The following is a 24851-nucleotide window of genomic DNA, read 5'->3' as shown; positions in this document are numbered from 1 at the left end:
CTATGAGCAGAACCCTGTCCTGAGAATCTTGAATACGCATTTGACTAGCTGAATTTAATGTCTAAAGACAGAGCTACATTTTTTTTCTTTTCTTTTTTAAAGATTTATTTTTTTGAGGGAGAGAGAGTGTGTGAGTGCAAGTGGGCAGAGGGGCAGAGGGAGAGACTCTTCAAGCAGACTCCCCGCTGAGCATGGAGCCCAATGTGGGGCTCAATCTCATGACCCATGAGATCATGACCTGAGCCAGATGCTCAATTGACTGAGGCACCCAGGCACCCCAGAGCCACTTTATTCTTCTATAAGAAAAAGTGTAGGGACATCTGAGTGGCTCAGCGCGTTAGCGTCTGCTTTTGGCTCAGGTCATGATCCCAGGGTCCTGGGATCGAGTCCTGTATTGGCTCCTTGCTCAGCAGGGAGCCTGCCTCTCCCTCTGCCTGCCGCTCCCCCTAGTTGTGCTCGCGCACTCCCCCTCTGACAAATAAATAAATAAAATCTTTAAAAAAAAGTGTATATGATACAAACAGATTTTAAGTAGTGGAAAAATAACTGCATACTGCTTTGCTCATGGGTGGTACGTAAATAAAAATTTACAGTACTGAATCTAACACCAAGAAGCCAGATGTGGAAAGATTTAGAAAATGCTTGTAAATGAGCATTATTGGTTCAGTCCTATATACTTCTTGAGGGCAGGCATCCTGCTTGTCTTCATATTTCTGTTTTCAGATCTTTCATGGTGGCTTGTACACAGTTGGTCTCAATCAGTACCTGTAAAATGAGTGACAGGATGCGAGCCAAGAGTGGAAAGAATTCTGGGATGAGAATCAGGACGATGGGGGAATTTTAGTCCTAAATTCCGTACTCACTTGTTATATGAGTCGGTTGGTTGGTATCTTTGGGCCTCCGTCGTTCTGGTATGTGAACAACCACCACTATTAAGAACCTGTGGCTTGATATAAAGTTTTTGAATATTTTTGCAAAAGGAGGAAATCAGTGTGTATTTTTTCAAAAAGATTGGCTAAAATGCAAATCAAGTCCTATCACTATTATTTATTTGGAGAGAGGGAAAAAATACAGCAATTGTTAAAAACACTTTGAAGAAATCAGAGCTCACGATAATAACCAGTATTTCACTGAAAGTCATTTTTTTGAAAGTCATTTCTAACTGTATTACTTAATCTTATGTAACAGAGAGTGCATTCAACATAAAGAACATAAGCTAACACCAAAGTTCTTAGAAAATGAAGGAGCCTGGGGAAATGAAATTTGAGCACTTCTGTTTGCTTTGTTGTTCCTCAGTGGACTGTGTACTCTCCCAAGGGCAGGGACCATATCTCTTTTATTTGTCACTGTGCCCCCAGCTCCTAGCACAGTACCTGGCAGGTCGTAGGTGCTCCATCCATACCTACTGACTGAGGAAATCATGAAATCCTGGGGTCTGATGGAGTGGCAGGGAGGTCAGATGACCATCTGATAAAGGTAGTTTTGAAACAGTTGTGGGCTAGGGAGTCGATGAGGCTTGGTGACATCTATGGTGTCTTCCAACTTTGATTCTATGATTCCTTATTCTGCAATAAGTTAAAAAAAAAAGCCACCCTAATCATTTAAACAAGATATAAGTGGGCCATGATAATATAATCAGTTACATGGCTGACTCAGAGGTCACACAGACAAACTATTAACTGTAGATTCATCTCAGCCTGGGCTGGGGTCCAGGGTGGGGAGGGTGAAGACACCTGACAGGTGATATTTTGTAAGTGCTTGTCATGGAAGCCCCATTGCTTTAACAATATCCACAATGATGGCCATTCCCAAAGGCCCCTGGGGGTTGAACTTGATCGTTTTTCAAGACCCTTGCTCTGATTTGTATATGTTCTTACATAGGCTTATTTTAATTCTATGATCTATTTTTAGAAGATTTCTTGAGTTAGAATTATCTTTTAACCCCACATCATGTAGAAAAGCATTACGTTACTGTCTGGGTTTACAACACTTGCATTATACTTGAAACCATTGCAGTTTCTGGGCAAGGTTTGATTTCGGGATTTTTGTGGGTACCTTTGCTATATTTTGTCTTTCTTGGTCTGTTTCCTTTTCTTGCAGCTGGTCTTGGAAGAACAGGGACATTGATAGCCTGTTATGTCATGAAACACTACAGGTTTACACACGCTGAAATAATTGCTTGGATCAGAATATGCCGGCCAGGCTCCATTATAGGACCCCAGCAGCACTTCCTGGAAGAGTAAGTATATGGCCTCCGTTACCATATTATGTCCTTGGTTCTGATCATTTCTACCTCGTGTTCTCCTGGCTGTGGACTGTGTCAAGCCTGTGCTCATAAAATGGCTGCACTGTGAGAGAAGTCTGTGCCTCTAATGGAATATTGTTGATTTGACAGCTAATGCATTCTAACTTTGTACCTTTTTTATCTCTCAGATCAGGTGAGAGAAGAAAATCACAGAGCCATCTCTGCCTACCTTTTTTCTGTCATTTTCTATGTGTGATCTGGCTACAGTGCAATTTTCTTATGTCATCCTACTTGACACTTTTCATTCTTTTCTTTTGTTTGCGTGTCTAAAAGCAGAATGAAAAAAACCACAACTAAGGTCCGTCAGTGATTTGGGTGACATTGCTGCTTTCCTGACAACGAACTAAACTGCTAAAGTAGCTGCAACTTACGAGTTACCAAGGAAGAAAAAAGAGAACTGGGTTTTAGTCCTGGCCATGCCACTAAATGGTTTTATGACCATTATTTGGAAGAATACTTATAAATTCATTCATTCATTCATTCATTCATTCATTCATTCGCATATGCATGAACTGTTTGTCAAACCCCAGCCCATAAGGTGGAGAGATTTAACTCCTAAAAGAACAATCCTTTCAAAATTTTAGAAATTACCACTGATTTATCCATTAATAAAATGAGGAGATGAAATTAACATTAGCTGGTTTAGGTCCAGCTCTAAAATATTACCGATGATATCTTATTAAGAAATTTTACTTTTTTCTTTTTATGCTGTGATAGCTGTATCTTGAATAGCATTCTTTTTTATATAATTAATTTCTTTTCCCGTTTAAGTCTCTTTCTATTGGGTGAGAAACAAATGATTGTGACTTTCACAGAAAAGATGCTCTAAGTAAGTCATAAGCATCTGAAATGGTTAAAAGGATTTGAAGAATCCTCAGAAGCTGAGGAACTACTTCAGTTGCCGGCCCCAGGGGTTGTGGGGAGGGGGGAGGAGATAAGAACACAGTGCTGGAAATGTGAATTTATATCTTTGCTTCAAAGAATGAAAAAGAAGTGTAATGAATACACAAGAAAAAATACCAAGAACGGGATCATTAAGAAGGCAGAGGTTCCTAGGTTGGCCTATGAGATACAAATAAAGTAATTCTATTATTATAGAGATTTATTCTTTATCAGATTCTTAGTGAGTGTTTCCTCTGCTTTATGCGTGCCTAGAGCCTGGAGCTTGGTGCTGTTTATCTGCCAGGGGCTTGTACTAACTGCTCTCTAAAGTTAAGTAAATTAGGATTAGGAAACAGAAACCAAGACACTACTAAACCTGCTTCTTTAAGAAGGTCCATCAATCTCTTAAAACCGTTGTTGGGAAGAATGTTCATTCATTAGGTACCTACTGAATACTCACCTTGCTCCCAGCACTCTGCTAGGTGCGGCTCCCAGAGTGAGGAGATGTAGCCGAGAATTGTACCTCGTTTTCCCGGGGTGTCCAATACCACAACCCTCCCACCTCATGCCTGTACATGCCCCCTACCTCCCTCCCTACTATGCCTCTTCTCTCTGCCACATCTCAAAATTTTTTAACAGAAGAAATTAGGTTATGAGGCAAACAGGGCACTCTACACTGAAAAAAGGTGTTTGGTTTTTTTTTTTCCATTTCATTTCAGCTAGAAAACTCAGGATATTTCCTTTGGTGTGAGTCCATATTATAGTTTTCTAAGTATTTTTCTGTAAGAACTGAGGTGCAGAAATGACTTCCTTGCATAACTGAAGCATTAAAATCAGTCATTAATTGAAGTTATTCAATTAAGATCAGGCCTAGAATAAGTCATTAATGCTTAGGTCAGAACCTTCCTGAAGGCAGAGTCTTTGAGGCACTAGACCTTCCATGTTTTGCAGTATTTCTCATGGAGCTAACATTGGGAAAATGCCTGCATCATTTCCTAGGCTTTATTAGATCACCTCCACCAAGGTAGGGGTTTAATCTGCTTTATGCTTTGAGTGGTACCAGAGGTTCTATTGTGCTTTACTTGACTATGTATGCTTCTCTTGTTCTCTTCTCCTCTTGTTTTTTTTTCCTTTCCAAGGAAAGAAAAATGTACCCCGTAGCAGAAGACATTGCTTAGTGCATTCGTGACATTCATTCATCTGACAGAGATTTATTAGATGTGCACTCTCTGTCAGGCCGTGCTCCTGGGCCTGGGGTGGCAGCAGGGAACGTGCCAGACACGGTGCTTTACTCACAGGTGTAATATCTCTAGTGGAAGGAGCAGACAATGAACAAGCGTGTAAGTTTATAGACGAGATCATTTCTGACAGCAGTATGAACAGTGGAGACTAGCAGTAGGGGAGGGGGGTGATTACAGGGGATGGGAGAGCACTTTGGCCAAGGAGCGCTTCTTGAAAGAGAGTCAGAACCTCGAGGGTGGAAGGAATCTGTGCTGGTGGTCTGAATTGTGTCCTGGGTAGCAGGCACGCGGAGGTCCCGAGATGGGAACGTGCACCATTTCTGAAGCCCAGAAAGAAGGCTAGTGTGGGTAGAATACAATGAGCTGGAGTGGGTGGCTTGAGAGGTTGGCTCAGTCAATTTTCACTAAGTGAACATACCCCTGTAACCACATTGGAAATCAGGAAATAGAACAATTAGCAGCATCCAGAAGCCTCCCTTGTACTCCTTCCATTCACTACCCAGTTCTTCTGCCTGTGTGACCATTACGCTTACTTCTAACATTACAGATGAGTTTTGCCTGATTGTAACCTTACACAAATGGAATCAGTATGTATGTCTGGCTTCTCTCAGTCAGCATTATTTTATTGTTATGTGTAAAAGTAGTGTGTTCATTTTCATTGCTGGATAAAATTCCATTGTTTGAATACATAGTATTTTAGCTCTTCTGTTGATGGATATTTAAGTTATGTCCAGTTTGGGGCTATTTCATATCTTTGGTATATCTATCTGTTGGATGAATACCTGTGAGTGGAACATTCAGTTATAGCAGATATCACTAAAGACTTTTCCAAAGTAGGTCTGCCACCTTAGATTCCTTTCAACAGCGGGTGGGAGTTCTACTTTCTTCACATACTTACTAATACTTGATATTGTCAGTTTTTTAAAGTTAAGTCATTATACTCTGCTCGTAGTGGTATTTCACTTTGTAGTTATAATTTGCTGTTCGCTGATAGCTAATGTGGTTGAACTTTTCGTGTATTTGTTAGCCATTTGTGTATTCTCTCTTTTTAAAAAAAAGATTTTATTTATTCATTTGAGAGAGAGAGAGAGCACAAGTCGGGTGGAGAGTTAGAAGGAGAGAGAGGAGCAGGCTCCCCGCTGAGTAGGGAGCCCAGTGTGGGACTCGATCCCAGGATCCTGGGATCACGACCTGAGCTGAAGGCAGATGCTTAACCAACTGAGCCACCCAGGCGCCCCTGTGTATTCTCTTTTATGAAATATATTTTCAAATCTCTTACCCATCTTTCTACTAGACTTTTTCTTGTCAATGTATAGGAGTCTCAATATTCTGGCTACATGCACACTGTCCATTCTATGTAATGCAAATATATTCTGCTTCTCTTGGGGTTTGCTTTTTCACTCCGTAGTGTGTTTTGAATAGAATTTCTTGTGAGAATTTTTAAGATCTACTCTCTTAGAACTTTAAAATATGCAAATACAGTAGTATTAACTAGTCATCATGCTGTATATTATATCATCAGGACTTATTTATCTTATAACTGGAAGTTTGTACGTTTTGACCCCCGTCACCCATTTCTCTCACCCCCCACCTCTGGCAATCACCGATCTGTTATCTGTATCTATGAGCTTGTTTTTTTTTTTTTTTAGATTCCACATATAAATAAGATCATATAGTATTTGTTTTCTCTGTATGACTTATTTCACTTGGCATAATGCCCTCAAGGTCCATCCATGTTGTTACAAGATTTCCTTTGTTTTTATGGCTGAATAATATTTAATTATATATATATATAATACATTTTCTCCATTCATCCATCAGTGGATGAAGCTTCAATTATTTCTATGTTTAGCTATTATAAATAATGCTATAACGAACATGGGGGTACAGATATCTTTTTGAGTTAGTGTTTTCATTTTCTTTGGATGAATACACAGAAGTGCAAACGCTGGATCATGTGGTAGTTCTGTTTTAAATTTTTTGAGGAACCTCCATACTCTTTTCCATAGTAGCTGCACCAATTTACATTCACCCCCACAGCACACTGAGGTTCCCTTTTAGTCATTTTCTGATTTCTAATGCCATAGATTTGTTTTACTTGTTCTTGGGCTTTGTTTTCTTCTCAGAATATTGTTTTTGAGATAGATTCATGCTAAGTATGTCAGTAGTATGTTTCTTTTTATTACTTAGTATTCCACTGTATGAAAATATCATGATATATTGACCCATACAACTATTGATGGGTATTTGGGTGATGTGTAGTTTTTGGTTTTTATGAATGAAACTGCTGTGAATATTCTTCTACAAGTCTTTTTGTGGACATATGTCTTCATTTCCTTTATTTAAATACCTAGGAATGAAGGTCGCTGGATCATAGGGTTAGATATAGTTTAACTTTATGAGGAATGATTTTCCAAGGTGGTTGAATCATTTTATATGCTACTTGTAGGAGTATGAGTTCTAATTGTTCCACATCTTTGCCAACATTTTGTTTTGTAAACTTGTTTTTTGGGTAGGAGTGGAGTCATTCTGGTTGGTGTGAAATAGTGTCTCAATTTGTATTTTCCTGATGACTAATGATGTTGAACGTTTTTTCATATACATGTGTATCTTTGGTGAGATGTTTGGCTAAGTCTTTGCCTATTTAAAATTTTATTTTCTTTCTGTTAATTGTGGTGGTTCTTATATATTTTATGTTATTATTTTATTTTCAAAATATATTTTGTTTCTTTCCCAAATGTTTTTTGCAGAATTTCCAAGGTATTATTTTATTTTAAAAATACTTGTTGAGGTTAGTATAAAACCATTATTTTTCACAGTACTATATACAGAGCTGATTGAAAATATATTGTTTTTCTACAGATTATTTAATATTAGGAAGAGCATTTTTAAAAAGTTGCGTGTTGCAGCTTTACAACAGGCCTTTCTGCTTTTCATTAAGATTTGTTTTTTTGAAGATTGTATTTATTTATTTGAGAGACAGAGAGAGAGCATGAGCAGGGGGTAACGCGTGGGGGCAGAGGGAGAAGCAGACTTCCAGCAGAGCAGGGAGCCAGACACAGGGCTCAATCCCAGGACCCTGAGATCATGACCTGAGCCAAAGGCAGATGCTTAACTGACTGAGCCACCCAGGCGTCCCAGTGAGATTTTTTTTTAATTGAGGTATAACTGAATGTAACATTATATTAATTTCAGGTGTACAACATGATGATTTGATATTTGTATATATATGTTTTAGATACAAGTCTTTTGTCAGATACATTGTGCTGTATGTCTTTTAATGAACAGAATTTAAAATTTTGCTGAAATTGATTTTTGAAAATTAACCATGTATCTTGCAACCTTACTAATTTCACTTATTAGTTCTGGTAGTTTTCCTTTTTTTCTTTATTGCTGAGATTTCCAGTACAATGTCAGTTGGTGAAAATGGACATCCTGGTCTTGCTCTCGATGTTAGAGAGACAGCATTCATTCTTTCCCCACTCAATGTGATGTGGGGCTTTCACAGATGACTTTTATCTGAATGAGGAAATTTCCTCCCATTTCTAGTTTATTGAGAGTTTCTATTAATAATGGGTATTGATTTTGTCAGTTTTTTCTACATCTATCAAGATAATCATATAATTTTTTCTCCTTTGTTCTGCTAAATGTGAATCACATTGCTCTTCATCATAATGGTCATGATGTGCTTTTACGTCTCATATGGATGGATTTGATATGCTGATGTTTTCTTAGGGATTTTTGTGTTCATGTTCATGAAAGGTAATGATGTGTGATTTTCTCTTCTTGTAATACTTTTAAGTTTCAGTATCAGGGTTATGCGGACTTCATAAGATGAATTGTGAAGCATTTTCATCTTTATTTTCTGAAAAGAATATTATAAGATGGTATTACTGTATTTGAGGGGTGGGAAGGGAAATTAGGAGATGTAAGTGTCATTTGGGGATAAGGGTCTAGTTCATGTTGGATGACCTGGAAGGGTTGGTCTTGGGATATGACAGCGGTAAACCAAAGTGTGTGCCATGATGGGTTTGGTTCTGAAAGTCTTTTAGAGCCAAGTGGGTCATCAGTAGAGGCCATGGGGTATGGGCCATCAGATGACTTTCTATTAAGCAATTCCTGGGGTTATGGTGGCCAAGGGGATGAGTGAAGATCCCCACTGGGACCACTTGCTTAGGTGTCTAGAAGGGAAGTGGGGGGTACCTACATAATCTCTGCTGCACTGCAGGGTGGTGCTGTGGCCCACTGGGGGCAGGCACCAGGTCACAGGGAGCCTAAGATGCCATGGTGACTACACACTTCTGTTCACTTCCTTCCCTGACTATTTTTTTTAAAGATTTTATTTATTTATTTTTTAGAGTGAGAGAGGAATACAAACAAATAGGGGGAGGGGGACTAGAGAGGTAAGAGAGTGAATATCAAGCAGACTCTGTGCTGAGTATGGGCCCCATCGCGGGGCTTGATCCCATGAGCCTGAGATCATGACCTGAGCCAAAACCAAGAGTTGAAGACTTAACCAACTGAGCCACCCAGGCGCCGCCTGACTACTTTTAACCATCCTGTCTGGAGAGTTTATTTCACATTTTATGTGCCTTTCTCTAAACATTCTAAACATAACCTCAACCCTTCTCCTAAACTATATTTTATAAAATATATATTTATATAAATTTATATATAAATTTATTTATATATTTATATATAAATTTATTTATATAAATTTATATATATACACACAAACACATATACTGTTAATTAAAATTTTTATTTTAATTAAAGATTAAATTTAATTAAAATTTAATTAAAGATTAACATACATTTGTAAAAAATAATAGAGAGGGCTCCTATGTATTTACCTACTTTCCCCGAATGCTAACATCTTGCAAAATTATAGAATAACATCATAATCAAGATATTGACATTGATAGAGTTAAGACATAGAGACCTGTCACCACAAAGAGTTCCTCACATGGCCTTTGTATAGCCACACTCATGTTTTTCCTGCCCTTATCCCCTTGTTACCTTTTGACAACTGCTGATCTGTTTTCCATTTATATATTTTGTCATTTTGAGAATGTTACATATATGGAATCATAGAGCATGCAACCTTTTAGGCTTGGCATTTTTTTATTCAGTGTAATTCTCTGGAGGTTCATCCAGGCTGTTGCACATATCAGTAACTTGTTCCTTTTTTTTTTTTTTAACTATTTATTTATTTGAGAGAGAGAGAGTGCATCTATGAGTAGGAGGGGCAGAGGGAGAGGGAGAGAGAGAATCCCAAGCAGACTCCCCACTGAGCGCAGAGTCCAGCGCAGGGCTCGATCCCACGACCCTGAGATCATGACCTGAGCTGAAATCAAGAATTGGGTGCTCAAGTGATTGAGCCACCCAGGCGCCCCTCACTTGTTCCTTTTTATGGCTGAGTAGTATTCCAGGGTATGAATGTACTACTGTTTGTTAACCGTGAAGGATAGCTGGGCTGTTTACAGTTTTGGGCTATTATGAATAAAGATGCTATAAATGTTTGTATATAGGTTTTTGTGTGAACATAAGTTTTCATTTCTCTGGGATAAGTGCCCAAGACTGCAGTTGGTAAGTTGTATGGTACATGTTTAGTTTTATAAGAAACTGTCAAACTGTTTTCTAGAGTGGCTGTTTCATTTTACATTCTCACTAGCAATGCATGAATGATTTTTTCTTTATATTTGCCAGCATTTGGTGGTGTTGCTGTTTTGTTTTAGCCACTCTGATAAGTATGTAATGATATGTCATTATGGTTTTAAATTGCATTCCCCTAGTAAGTAATTGTAAACAACTTCTCATGTACTTATTTGCCATCCATGTATCTTTTTGTTGAAGTGTCTGTTCAAATCCTTTGTCCCTTCTTACTGAGTTGTTTGTTTTCTTATTATTGCATTTTGAGAGTTTTTTTTAAAAGATTTTATTTATTTATTTGAGAGACAGAGGGCAGAGCGAGAGAGAGAGAGCACGAGTGGTGGGGAGGAGTAGAGGGAGAGGGAGAAGCAGACTCCCCACTGATTAGGGAGCTCATCCTAGGACCCTGAGATCATGACCTGAGCCAAAGGCAGATGCTTAACTGACTGAGGCACCCAGGTGCCCCTTGAGAAGTTCCTTATACATTCTAGGTCCTAGTTTTTTGTCTGATAAATATTTTGAAAATATTTTCTCTCAGTCTATAACTTGTCTTTCATTCTCTTAATAGGCTCTTTCACAGAGGAAAAATTTTAAATTTTGATGAAGTCCCATTTATCATTTTTTCCCTTTTTTAGATCATACTTTTAGTATCAAATCTAAGATCTCTCTGCTTAGCTCTTAGATCACCAGAATTTCTCATGTTTTTTCTAAAAGGTTTGTAGTTAGGTGTTTTCATTTAAGTCGGTGATTCATTTTGAGTTAATTTTTGTATGAGGCGTGAGACTTAGGTTAAGGTTCATTTCTTTTTGCCTATGGATGTCCAGTTGCTCTGGCACTCTTTGTTGGAAAGGTTATATTTTCTCCATTGAATTGCTTTGACATCTTTGTTAAAAATTAGATGGACATAGGTATGGATCTATTTCTTTGTTCTTTATTCTGTTTGTTCCATTGGTCCTTCTTCTAATACCACACTCTCTGGATACTGTACCTATATAGTGAGTGAGCCTTCGTGTCGGAAGAGTGGTTCCTCCTACTTTCTCCTTCTTTAACAAAATTGTCTTAGCAATGCCAGACCTTTTCTTTTCTATGTAAATTTTAGAATAATCTTGTCCATATCTACAAAAAAATCATGCTGCGATTTTGATAGGAATGTGTTAAACCTCTATCTATATCGGTTTGGGGAGAATTGACATCTTTAGTACTGTTGAGTCTTCCAATCCATAAACCCAGTATGTGTCTTCATTTATTTAGATCTCTTTTGATTTCTTTAATCAGTAATGTGTAGCTTTCAGCTTACAAGTCTTGTTTTGTTGGATTTACATTTAAGTATTTTGTGTTTTTTGGCATTATTATAAATAGTATTATATTTTAAATTTCAAAGTTCATGTGTTCATCACTAGTATGTATAAAAAATTGATTTTCTACTTATGTTTATTTTATATCCTAAACTTAGGGAGGTGTGTGTGTGTGTGTGTGTGTGTGTGTGCATGTGTGTGTGCATGTGCACACGTGAATTCCTGGGGATTTCTGCAAAGACAATCATGTTATCTACAAATAGGGACAGTTTTATTTCCTTTCCAATCTGCATGTCTTGTCTTTTCTTCCCTTGGTGTATAGTCTGAACTTTTAGCGCTATGATGAATAAGAGTGGTGAGAGCAGACATTCTTCATTTGTTCCTAATCTTTGGGTTGGGGGGAAGCATTCACCATTAAATATAATGTTAATTAGAGGCTTGCTATAGATGTACTTTATCAAGTGGAGGAAGTTCCCCTCTCTTTTCCAGAGAGTTTTATCATGAATGAGTATGGAATTTTGTCATGCTTTTTCTGCATTGATTGATAATGTCATTTTCTTCGTTAGCCTGTTAATTTGGTGGATTGCATTGATCTAAAAAAAAATATTGAATAAGCCTTGCATCCCAGGAATAAACCCCACTCAATATATTATAAATGGGGATCTTGCAAATGTGATCAAGTTAAGGATCTTGAAGTGGAATGATTGTCCTGGATCAGTCTGGTAGGTTCAATCTAATCACAGGGATGCAGGAGGAGTCAATTAAAAGAAATGTGATGATGGAAACAGAGATTGAATTGATGTACTTTGCAGCTGGAGGAAGGGGCCATAAACCAAGAAATACGAGCAGCCGCTGGTGGCTGAAAAAGGAAGGAAACAGATTCTCCTGTGGAGCCTCCAGAAAGAACCAACCCTGCCAATACCTTGACTTTAGCTCAGTGAGACTGATGTTGGCCTTCTGACTTCCAGAACTGCGTGGAAGTAAATATGTCTTCTGAGCCATGAGGTGTGTGGTAATTTGTTACAGCAGCTTTGTGTAGATAGGAAACTCATATATCTGTGTAGACAGTGTACACTGGTGTGGATAGTCAGGAAATAGGTACAGTAAGATACACAGATCCTCTGTGAGCATGGGCATTCTGAACTTCTCTTATTCATCGTATTTCTACTTTAGGCTATTTAAAGTAAGAGAGTCCTGAGATACACACATTATTTAAAGAATTCTGGACTGCAGCAATGTGTAAGATGAACCAGGTGGAGGGAGACTGAAAAGAGACTATTGTCATCTAAAGGGGACAGCTCTTGTTGAAGGGGCCAGAAGTTAGACTGGGGAGTTAGAGACAGGTGGGTACCAGAAAGTCAGTCTCAGGCTTTGAAGCCTGACTAATGGTAGGAGAGGTGAAGGGCTTTGAAGCCTGAATAATGGTAGGAGAGATGAAGAGAGTGACACCATCGATGACGCAAAAGCATGAATAAGTAACACATTCATTAGGAGAGAAGTAAGAGGATTAAAAAGTTTTCTGACAGGTTTTCATCTGTCAAAAATGACTGCGCAACTTAGAGGGATTGTATTCTTTCAGAGGTGAAAAATCCAATCATTGCCTTTTAGGTAATGTTAATTCTAAATCTATGACTTTAGGGAAGCACATCCTGCGAGTCCTTGAAGACTAAAATATGGCCGGGTGTTGGATATCTTCATCTTGAAGAAAGCTTCCTCTTATTTCACCAGCAGTAAGAAGGATGTTTATTAACATCCTTGTGAGTTGATGAATTTATGTATTGGCAGATCAAGACCTCTTCTTTGTTATGTCTGAAATCTCATATTTAATTTTTTTTCTAGGGTATAAATAAAGTTGTTTACGAAACAACCATCAAGTTGTTTTTCTTCTATATAAAACTGTTGTTCTTAAGCTAAAAAGTCCATTCTGAACCCAAAATATGTGTTCTATCAGACATCCTCAAAGTTTTTAAAATGAGGCACAAACACATCTCTTTTATTATTGAGCCAAGTTTAAACTCATCCTTCTCGGGGACAGCCTGTGGAAGTACAGAGGTGGGACCAGGCTGCTTTTATGACTTGTTTGATTCTGTTTATTGAATGTTCAGTTTGTGGCACTATGCAGACCTCTGGATCATGATCCATTAAAGCTTTCATTCATTCATTCATTAGAAAGGACTTCAGCCCACGGAGATTCTTTACAATGGGGCATGATATAATGTTTTATTTTTATTTATGTATTTATTTTTAATTTAAAAATTTAAAAATTTTTATTAAGATGTAGTTGACATGTAACATTATATTAGTTTCAGGTGTACAATATAATATTTGATAATTGTATATATTGTGAAATAATCACCACCATAAGTCTAGTTAACATCCATCACCACAACATAGTTATGAATTTCTTTTTCATGTGATGAGAACTTTCAAGATTTATTCTCTTAACAGCTTTCAGTTATACAGTATGGTGTTATTAACTATAGTCAGTCTCCATGCTGTACATTACATCCCCAGGACTTATTTTATAATTGGAAGTTTGTACCTTTTGACCCCCTTCACCCATTTTGCCCACATCCCATCCCACATTTCTGGCAACCACCAATCTGTTCTCTCTCTTTTTTTTAATTTAAAAAATTTTAATAGATATTTTTATTATATATATATATTTATTATTTGTTTTAGGGGTACAGGTCTGTGATTCATCAGTCTTACACAATTCACAGCGCTCACCATTGCACTTACCCATCCCTCCCACCCCCCTCTACTCCAGCAAACCTGTTTGTTTCCTGAGATTAAGAGTCTCTTATGGTTTGTCTCCCTCTCTGGTTTCGTCTTGTTTCATTTTTCCCTCCCTTCCCCTATGATCCTCTGTCTTGTTTCTCAGATTCCTCATATCAGTGAGATCATATGATACTTGTCTTTCTCTGATTGACTTATTTCGCTTAATACCCTCTAGTTCCATCCATGTCATTGCAAATGGCAAGATTTCATTTTTTTAAAAGATTATTTATTTATTTATTTATTTGAGAGAGAGAGAATGAGAGATAGAGAGCATGAGAGGGAAGAGGGTCAGAGGGAGAAGCAGACTCCCCGCTGAGCAGGGAGCCCGATGTGGGACTCGATCCTGGGACTCCAGGATCGTGACCTGAGCCGAAGGCAGTCGCTTAACCAGCTGAGCCACCCAGGCGCCCAAGATTTCATTTTTTTGATGGCTGCGTAATATTACATCTTCTTTATCCATTCATCTGTTGATGGACATCTAGGCTCTTTCCATAGTTTGGCTATTGTGGACATTGCTGCTACAAACGTTGGGGTGCACGTGCCTTTTCAGATCACTACATTTGTATCTTTGGATCGTAAGGTAGCTCTATTTTCAACTTTTTGAGGAACTTCCATACTGTTTTCTAGAGTGGCTACACCAGCTTGCATTCCCACCAACAGTGTAGGAGGGTTCCCCTTTCTCCGCATCCTCGCCAACATCTGTCGTTTCCTGACTTGTTAATTTTAGCCATCTGACAGGTGTGAGGTGGTATCTCATTGAGGTTTTGATTTGTATTTCCCTGATGCCGAGAGATGTTGAGCACTTTTTCATGTGTCTGTTGGCCATTTGGTTGTCTTCTTTGCAGAAATGTCTGTTCATGTCTTCTGCCCATTTCTTTATTGGATTATTTGTTCTACGGGTGTTGAGTTTGATAAGTTCTTTATAGATTTTGGATACTAGCCCTTTATCTGGTATGTCATTTGCAAATATCTTCTCCCATTCTGTCAGTTGTCTTTTGGTTTTGTTGACTGTTTCCTTTGCTGTGCAGAAGCTTTCTATCTTGATGAAATCCCAAAAGTTCATTTTTGCTTTTGTTTCACTAGCTTTTGGAGATGTATCTTGAAAGAAGTTGCTGTGGTGATGTCAAAGAGGTTACTCCCTATGTTCTCCTCTAGGATTTTAATGGATTCCTGTCTCACATTGAGGTCTTTCATCCATTTTGAGTTTATCTTTGTGTATGGTGTTAGAGAATGGTCGAGTTTCATTCTTCTGCATGTGGCTGTCCCATTTTCCCAGCACCATTTATTGAAGAGACTGTCTTTTTTCCATTGCATGTTTTTTCTTGCTTTGTCAGAGATTATCTGACCATAGTTGAGGGTCCATATCTGGGTTTTCTGTTCTGTTCCATTGGTCTATATGTCTGTTTTTGTGCCAGTACCATGCTGTCCTTGTGATCACAGCTTTGTAATATAGCGTGAAATTGGGCAACGTGATGCCCCCAGCTTTGTTTTTCTTTTTCAACATTTCCTTGGAGATTCGGGGGTCTTTTCTGATTCCATACAAATTTTAGGATTGTTTGTTCCACCACTTGGAAAAATGTCGTTGGAATTTTGATTGGGATGGCATTGAAGGTATAGATTGCTTTGGGTAGCATAGGCATTTTAACAATGTTTATTCTTCCGATCCATGCGCATGGAATATTTTTCCATCTTTTTGTGTCTTCTTCACTTTTTTTCATGAGTGTTTGTAGTTCCTAGAGTATAGATCCTTTACCTCTTTGGTTAGGTTTATTCCGAGGTATCTTATGGGTTTTGGTGCTATCGTAAATGGAATTGTTTCTCTAATTTCTCTTTCTACAGTTGCGTTGTTAGTGTATAAGAAAGCAACTGATTTCTGTGCATTGATTTTGTATCCTGCCACATTACTGAATTGCTGTATGAGTTCTAGTAATTTGGGGGTGGAGTCTTTTGGGTTTTCCACATAAAGTATCATTTCGTCTGCGAAATGAGAGAGTTTGTCTTCTTCTTTGCCAATTTGAATGCCTTTTATTTCTTTTTGTTGTCTGATTGCTGTTGCTAGTACTTCTAGTACTATGTTGAACAATAGTGGCGAGAGAGGGCATCCTCGACGTGTTACTGATCTTAAGGGAAAGGCTCTCAGCTTTTCCCCATTGAGGATGATATTCGCTGTGGGTTTCTCATAGATGGATTTTATGAACTTGGGGAATGTTCCCTCTATCCCTATACTCTGAAGAGTTTTAATCAGGAAAGGATGTTGTATTTTGTCAAATGCTTTTTCTGCATCAATTGAGAGGACCATATGGTTCTTCTCCCTCCTCTTATTAATGTGTTCTATCACATTGATTGATTTGTGAATGTTGAACCACCCTTGCATCCCGGGGATAAATCCCACTTGGTTGTGGTGGATGATCCTTTTAATGTATTGTTGGATCCTATTAGCTAGGATTTTGTTGAGGATTTTGGAATCCATATTCATCAGGGATATGGGTCTGAAATTCTCCTTTTTGATGGGGTCTTTGCCTGGTTTGGGGATTAAGGTAATGGTGACCTCATAGAATGAGTTTGGAAGTTTTCCTTCTGTTTCTATTTTTTGAAACAGCTTCAGTAGAATAGGTATTATTTCTTCTTTGAATGTTTGGTAGAATTCCCCAGGGAATCCATCAGGCCCTGGACTCTTGTTTTTTGGGAGGTTTTTGATCACTGCTTCAATCTCGTTACTGGTTATTGGCCTATTCAGGTTGTCAATTTCTTCCTGTTTCAGTCTTGGGAGCTTATAGGTTTCCAGGAAGGCATCCATTTCATCCAGGTTGCTCCACTTATTGGTGTATAGTTGTTGATAATAATTTCTAATAATTGTTTCTATTTCCTTGGTGTTAGTTGTGATCTCTCCCCTTCCATAATTTTATTAATTTGGGTCCTTTCTCTTTTCTTTTGGATAAGTCTGGCCAGTGGTTTATCGATCTTATTAATTCAAAGAACCAACTTCTAGTTTCGTTGATCTGATCTACTGTGTTTCTGGTTTCTTATTCATTGATCTCTGCTCTAATTTTAATTATTTCTCTTCTAATGTGTGGCTTAGGCATCATTTGTTGCTTTTTCTCTAGTTCTTTAAGGTGTAGAGTTAGTTGGTGAATTTGGGATTTTTCTGTTTTTTTGAGTGAGGCTTGGATGGCTATGTATTTCCCCCTTAGGACCGCCTTTGCAGTATCCCATAGGTTTTGGACTGTTGTGTTTTCATTCTCATTGATGTCCATGAATTGTTTAAGTTCTTCTTTGATTTCCTGGTTGACCCAAACATTCTTGAGCAGAATGGTCTTTAGTTTCCAAGTGTTTGAATTTTTGCCAAATTTTTTCTTGTGATTGAGTTCCAGTTTTAAAGCATTGTGGTCTGAGAATATGCAGGAAATAATCTCAATCTTTTGGTATCGGTTGAGGCCTGATTTGTGACCCAGTATGTGGTCTATTCTGGAGAAAGGTCCATGTGCGCCTGAGAAGAATGAGTATTCTGTTGTTTTAGTGTGGAATGTTCTGTATATATCTATGAGGTCCATCTGGTCCAGTGTATCATTCAAAGCTCTTGTTCCCTTGTTGATTTTCTGCTTAGATGATCTGTCCATTGCTGAGAGTGGAGAATTGAGGTCTCCTACAATTAACGTTATTGTTATCAATATGACTATTTTGGTTAACAGTTGGCTTATGTAGATGGCTGCTCCCATGTTGGGGGCATAGATATTTACAATTGTTAGATCTTCTTGTTGGATAGACTCTTTAAGAATGATAGAGTGTCCTTCTGTGTCTCTAATTACAGACTTTAGTTTAAAATCTAATTTGTCTGATTTAAGAATTGCTACCCCAGCTTTCTTTTGAGGTCTGCTGGCATGGAAGATGGATCTCCATCCCTTCACTTTCAGTCTGGATGTATCTTTAGGTTCAAAATGAGTCTCTTGTAGACACCATATGATTGGGTCCTGTCTTTTTATCCAGTCTGCAACCCTGTGCCGTTTTATGGGAGCATTTAGGCCACTCACGTTGAGAGTGATTATTGAAAGATATGAATTAATTATCATCATGTTGCCTGTGAAGACATTGTTTTTATAGATTGTCCCTGTAAATTTCTGTTGTATATCACTCTTGGGGTCTTTCTTCTTTTATAGAACCCCTCTTAATATTTCTTGCAGGGCCGGCTTAGAGGTCACATATTCTTTCAGTTTCTGCCAGTCGTGGAAGCTCTGCATCTCTCCATCGATTCTAAATGACAGCCTTGCCGGATAAAGTATTGTTGGCTGCATGTTCTCCTCGTTTAGTACCCTGAATATGTCTTGCCAGGCCTTTCTGGCTTGCCAGGTCTCTGTGGATAGCTCTGATGTTATTCTGATGTTCCTCCCGCTGTATGTAAGGAATCTTTTCCCCCTAACTGCCCTTAAGATGGTTTCCTTGGTTCTAAGATTTGCAAGTTTTACTATTACATGCTGGGGTGTTGGCCTGTTTTCCTTGATCTTGGGAGGGGCCCTCTCTGCCTCTAGGACGCGAATATTTGTTTCATTCCCTAGATTAGGGAAGTTCTCAGCTACGATTTGCTCAAATACATCTTCTAGTCCTCTCTCTCTCTCCACTCCCTCTGGGTTTCCAATTATTCTGACATTGGAACACTTCATGGTGTCACTTATTTCTCTGATTCTATTTTGATGGATTCTGAGTTGTTTTTCCCTGGCCTCCTCTTTTCCCTTTTTATCTATTATATTGTCTTCCAGGTCGCTTATTTGTTCTTCTGCCTCACTTACCCTAGCTGTTAGATTATCTAGATTGGATTGGATCTCATTGATAGCATTTTTAAGTTCTGCCAATTCAGCTTTCATTTCTGCCCTTAGAGACTCCATGTTGCCACTAATTGATTTCTCCATTCTAGCCATTGTCTTCACAATTGCTAGCCTGAATTCCATCTCCGACATCTTGGTTTATCTGCATCCATTTGTAAATCTGCGGCATAAGTCATAATCTCTGAGTCTTTTCTATTTTGGGGGCTCCTCCTCCTAGTCATTCTGTTGATGGGTGGTTGAGGGAAGGTATAGAGTCCAAATTATTGACAAGAACCCAAGCAAGATGCACCTGTTTTCTAGGGACCTTAGGGTTGCTGGCCTCTTGTTTTCCCAGACTGTCTTCTGGGGGAGGGGCCTGCCGTGCTGTTACTCAGGCAACCCTGTTTGGGCGGAGTTGCCCTGCCCTCCTGTGTTGGGGGATGGGCTCAGTGTGAATCAGTTTTTTGGGGCTTTTTTTCTCTGGCGGCTTTCCCTGGGGGCTTTTTGCGTCTCTTCTGAGAGTCAGAGCAGAAGAGACCACTTCTAACCCTCTGCCTCAGAGCAGAGAGATCGCAGTCTGTTCTTCAGTGAGCTCTTCAGGCCACATTGTCTCCGTTTCTGTCTGTGCTGCTATAAACTGCAGTGTCCTGGGTTGTGTGCTCCTCTGCAGCGCTTCCAGACCTGCCTCCAGGTTCGGGCACGTCTCTGCCCTTTGTGCTTCTAAAACCACCAGCCGCTCCCAGTTCGCATGTGCAACCCCGCCGCTCCAGGTTTCTCCCCCGCGGTCTGCCCTAAAGTCCTTTACCCACAGCTACCGGTCTGTGAGTCTGTGCCCGTCCCCAGCGCGGGAGGCTGTCACTCACCGGCAGTGTAGGATCCCCATGGCCAGGCTCCCTCCCACTGCTGTTTATCCTCCAATATCTGCCTGCAGAATCATGGCTCCCTGCTTCATACCTCAAAACCAACCGCCTGAGATATTCTGTTTGTAGAGATCCAGATCTTCTTACATCTCAGGCTGATTTCGTGGGTGCTCAGAGTGGTCTGGTAGATATCCAGCTCAATTCTGGGGACCAGTTGGAATAGGGTCCCCTACTCATCCACCATCTTTTCTTTCCCTCTACACTGTGAAGAGTTTTAATCAAGAAAGGATGCTGTACTTTGTCAAATGCTTTTTCTGCATCTATTGAAAGTATCAGATGGTTCATGTTCTTTCTTTTATTAATGTATTGTATCATATTGATTGATTTGCAGATGTTGAACCATCCTTGCAGCCAGGAATAAATCCCACTTGGTCGTGGTGAATAATACTTTTAATTACTGTTGGATCCTATTGGCTAGTATTTTGGTGAGAATTTTTACACCCATGTTCATCAGGGATATTGGTCTGTAATTCTCCTTTTTGATGAGGTCTTTGTCTGGTTTTGGGATCAAGGTAATGCTGGCCTCATAAAATGAGTTTGGAAGTTTTCCTTCCATTTCTATTCTTTGGAACAACTTCAGAAGAATAGGTATTAATTCTTCTTTAAATGTTTGGTAGAATTCCCCTGGGAAGCCATCTGGCTCTGGGCTCCTGTTTGTTGGGAGATTTTGATTACTGCTTCAGTTTCCTTAGTGCTTATGGGTCTGTTCAGGTTTCTATATTTTCCTGGTTCAGTTTTGGTAGTTTATACATCTCTAGGAATGCATCCATTTCTTCCAGATTATCTAATTTGCTGGCATATATTGTTTATAATATGTTCTTATAATTGTATTTCTTTGGTTTTGGTTATGATCTCTCTTTCATTCATGATTTTATTTATTTGGGTCCCTTCTCTCTCTCTCTCTCTCTCTCTCTCTCTCTTTTTTTTTTTTTGATAAGTCTGGCCAGGGGTTTATCAATCTTAGTAATTCTTTCAAAGAACCAGCTCCTAGTTTCGTTATCTGTTCTACTGTTCTTTTGGTTTCTATTTTATTGCTCTGATCTTTATTATATCTCTCTCCTGCTGGGTTTAGGCTTTATTTGCTGTTCTTTCTCCAGCTCCTTTAGGTGTAGGGTTAGGTTGTGTATTTGAGGCCTTTCTTGTTTCTTGAGAAAGGCTTGTATTGCTATATACTTTCCTCTTAGGACCACCTTTGCTGCATCCCAAAGATTTTGAACAGTTGTTTTTTCATTTTTGTTTGTTTCCATGAATTTTTTAAATTCCTCAATTTCCTGGTTGACCCATTCATTCTTTAGTAGAATGCTTTTTAGCCTCCATGTATTTGTGTTCTTTCTAACTTTCCTCTTGTGATTGAGTTCTAGTTTCAAAGCATCAAGGTCCGAAAATATACAGGGAGTGATCCCAATCTTTTGGTACCCATTGAGACCTGATTTGTGATCCAGGATGTGATCTATTCTGGAGAATGTTCCATGTGCACTAGAGAAGAATGTGTATTCTGTTGCTTTGGGATGGAATGTTCTGAATATATCTGTGAAGTCCATCTGGTCCAGTGTGTCATTTAAAGCCTTTATTTCCTTGTTGATCTTTTGCTTAGTTGATCTGTCCATTTCAGTGAGGAGGGTGTTAAAGTCCCCTACTATTATTGTATTATTGTTGATGTGTTTCTTTGATTTTCTTATTAATTGGCTTATATAATTGGCTGCTCCCATGTTAGGGGCATAGATATTTAAAATTGTTAGATCTTCTTGGTGGATAGACCCTTTAAGTATGATGTAGTGTCCTTCCTCACCTCTTATTATAGTCTTTGTTTTAAAATCTAATTGGTCTGATATAAGGATTGCCACCCCAGCTTTCTTTTGGTGTCCATTAGCATGGTAAATGGTTTTCCACTCCCGCACTTTAAATCTGGAGGTGTCTTTGGGTCTAAAATGAGTCTCTTGCAGACAGCATATAGATGCCAGATCTTGTTTTTTTTTAATTTTTTTTGTCCAATCTGATACCCTGTGTCTTGATTGGGGCATTTAGCCCATTTACATTCAGGGTAACTATTGAAAAATATGAATTTAGTGCCATTGTATTGCCTGTAAGGTGACTGTTATTTTATATTGTCTCTGTTCCTTTCTGGTCTATGTTACTTTTAGGCTCTCTCTTTGCTTAGAGGACCCGTTTCAATATTTCTTGTAGGGCTGGTTTGGTGTTAGCAAATTCTTTTAGTTTTTGTTTGTCTTGGAAGCTTTTTATTGCTCCTTCTATTTTCAATGACAGCCTAGCTGGATATAGGATTCTTGGCTGCATACTTTTATCGTTTAGTGCTCTGAATATAGCATGCTAGTCCTTTCTGGCCTGCCAGGTCTCTGTGGATAGGTCTGCTGCCAATTTAATGTTTCTACTGTTGTAGGTTACAGACCTCTTGTCCTGAGCTGCTTTCAGAATTTTCTCTTTGTCTCTGAGACTTGTAAGTTTTACTATTAGATGTTGGGGTGTTGACCTATTTTTATTGATTTGGAGGGGGGTTCTCTGTGCCTCCTGGATTTTGATGCCTGTTTCCTTCCCCAAATTAGGGAAGTTCCCCGCTATAATTTGCTCCAATACACCTTCTGCCCCCCTCTCTCTTTTTCTTCTGGGATCCCAATTATTCTAATATTGTTTTGTCTTATGGTATCACTTATCTCTCGAATTCTGTCCTCATGATCTAGTAGTTGTTTATCTCTCTTTTTCTCAGCTTCTTTATTCTCCATCATTTGGTCTTCTCTATCACTAATTCTCTCTTCTTCCTCATTTACCCTAGCAGTTAGAGCCTCCATTTCAAAAAAATTTTTTTTATTAACATATAAGGTATTATTTGTTTCCAAGGTACAGGTCTGTGATTCATCAGTCTTACACAATTCACAGCACTCACCATAGTACTTACCCTCCCCAATGTCCATCACCCAGCCACCCCATCCGTTCCACCCCCCTCCACTCAAGCAACCCTCAGTTTGTTTCCTGAGATTAAGAGTCTCTTATGGTTTGTCTCCCTCTCTTGTTTCATCTTGTTTCATTTTTCCCTCCCTTTCCCTATGATCCTCTGTCTTGTTTCTCAATTTCTCAAATTCCTCATATCAGTGAGATCATATGATACTTGTCTTTCTCTGATTGATGTATTTTGCTTAGCATAATACTGTGAGCCTCCATTTTTGATTGCCCCTCATTAATAGCCTTTTTGATTTTGACTTGATTAGATTTTAGTTCTTTTATTTCTTCAGAAAGGGTTTCTCTAGTATCCTCTATGCTTTTTTTAAGCCCAGCTAGTGTCTTTATAATTGTCATTCTGAACTCTAGTTCCAACATCTTGCTAATGTCCGTATTGATTATGTCCCTGGCAGTCAGTACTGCCTTTTTACTGATCTTTTTTTTTTGAGGTGAGTTTTTCTGTCTTGTCATTTTATCCAGAAGAGAATAGATGAATGAGAGAACAAAATGCTAAAAGGATAACAACAACCCCAGAAAAATATGCACTAAACAAATCAGAGAGATCTTCCAGAAAGTGGTCGCTTTTCTGTTCATAGAATTGCTGCTATTCTTTTCTTTGATTGCCTGTTGAGTTTGTAGGTATTCAGAATGGTTTGATAACTATCGAGCTGAATTCCTGGGACCAGACGAAATTTAGATCTCCTACTCCTCTGCCATCTTGCTCCTAATCTGTTCTCTTTATCTATGAATTCTTTTTTTTTCTTTAGAATTCATATATAAGTGAGATCACATGGTGTTTGTCTTTCTCTTTCTGACTTATTTCACTTAGCACAATGCCTGCAAGTTCCATCCATGTTGTTGCTAATGGTAAGATTTCCTTCTTTTTCATGGCTGAATAATATTCTTTATGTATTTATGTTACATTCTTTATGTATTTGTGTGATTTATATATTGGATTGTGTGTGTGTATATTCACACTTTATTCGTTCATCTATTAATGGACACTTAGGTTGCTAACGTGTCTTTGCTGTTGTAAATAATGTTGCAATGAACATAGCAGTGTATATATTTTTTCAAATTAGTGTTTTCATTTCATGCAGAAGTGGAATTGCTGGATCATATGGTAACCCTATTTAAAATTCTTTGAGGAACTTCCATACTGTTTCCCATAATGGCTGCACCAATTTACATGCCAAACAACAGTGCACAAAGGTTTCCTTTTCTCCACAATCTCTCCAACACTTGCTATTTCTTGTTTGTTTGTTTGTTTGTTTTGATAATAGCTGTTCTGGCAGGTGTAAAATGAAATCTCATTGTCGTTTTGATTTATATTTCCCTGATAATTAGTGATGGTGAGCACCTTTTCATGTACTTGTTGCTATCTGTATGTCTTTAGGAAAATGTCTATTCAGATCCTCTGCCCATTTTTTAATCTGATTGTTTTTTTGCTATTGAGTTATGTGAGTTCTTTATATATTATGAATATTAATCCCTTTCAGCTGTATGATTTGTAAATATTTTCTCCCATTTGGTAGGCTGCCTTTTCATTTTGTTGAAGGTTTACTTTGCTTTGCAGAAGCTTTTTAGTTTGATATAGTCCCACTTGTTTATTTTTGTTTTTGTTGCCTTTGCTTTTGATGTCAGAGCCAAAAACTCATTGCCACAGCTGATATCAAGGAGCTTATTACCCATGTTTCCTTCTGAGGGTTTTATGGTTGTAGGTCTGATGTTCAGTTCTTTAATTCATTTTGAGTTAACTTTTGTGTATGGTGTAAGATAGTGGTCCAGTTTCATTCTTTTGTATATGGCTGCCCAGTGTTCCCCAAACCATTTATTGAAGAGACTGTCCTTTCCCCATTGTGTATTTTCGGCTCCTTTGTTATAAATTATTTTATTTTATATGTGTGGGTTTATTTCTGGGCTCTCTATTTTGTTTCACTGATCTATGTCTGCTTTTATGACCTTACCATACTGTTTTGATCATTTTAGCTTTGTTATATAGTTTGAAATCAGGAAGTGTGATGCCT

At 38.5% G+C, this 24851-nt stretch overlaps 1 protein-coding gene across 4 annotated transcripts in view; it reads left to right on the top strand.

Moving 5' to 3' along the window:
• Window positions 1–24851, top strand: part of CDC14A (cell division cycle 14A) — a 178992-nt gene that overhangs the window by 113964 nt on the left and 40177 nt on the right. For all 4 annotated transcript variants that reach the window (XM_088022345.1, XM_088022344.1, XM_028101915.2 and 1 more), the window contains exon 10: window positions 2101–2239. In XM_088022345.1, the coding sequence (XP_087878471.1) occupies window positions 2101–2239 (139 nt within the window). The remainder of the gene's footprint in view (window positions 1–2100; window positions 2240–24851) is intronic.

This window comes from Eumetopias jubatus, unplaced genomic scaffold (genome assembly GCF_037043125.1).
Source record: "Eumetopias jubatus isolate StellerSeaLion01/CBP00866 unplaced genomic scaffold, mEumJub1_p1.0 scaffold_4, whole genome shotgun sequence".
NCBI classification, from domain to species: domain Eukaryota; kingdom Metazoa; phylum Chordata; class Mammalia; order Carnivora; family Otariidae; genus Eumetopias; species Eumetopias jubatus.
This window is presented reverse-complemented; position numbering and strand designations above follow the sequence as displayed.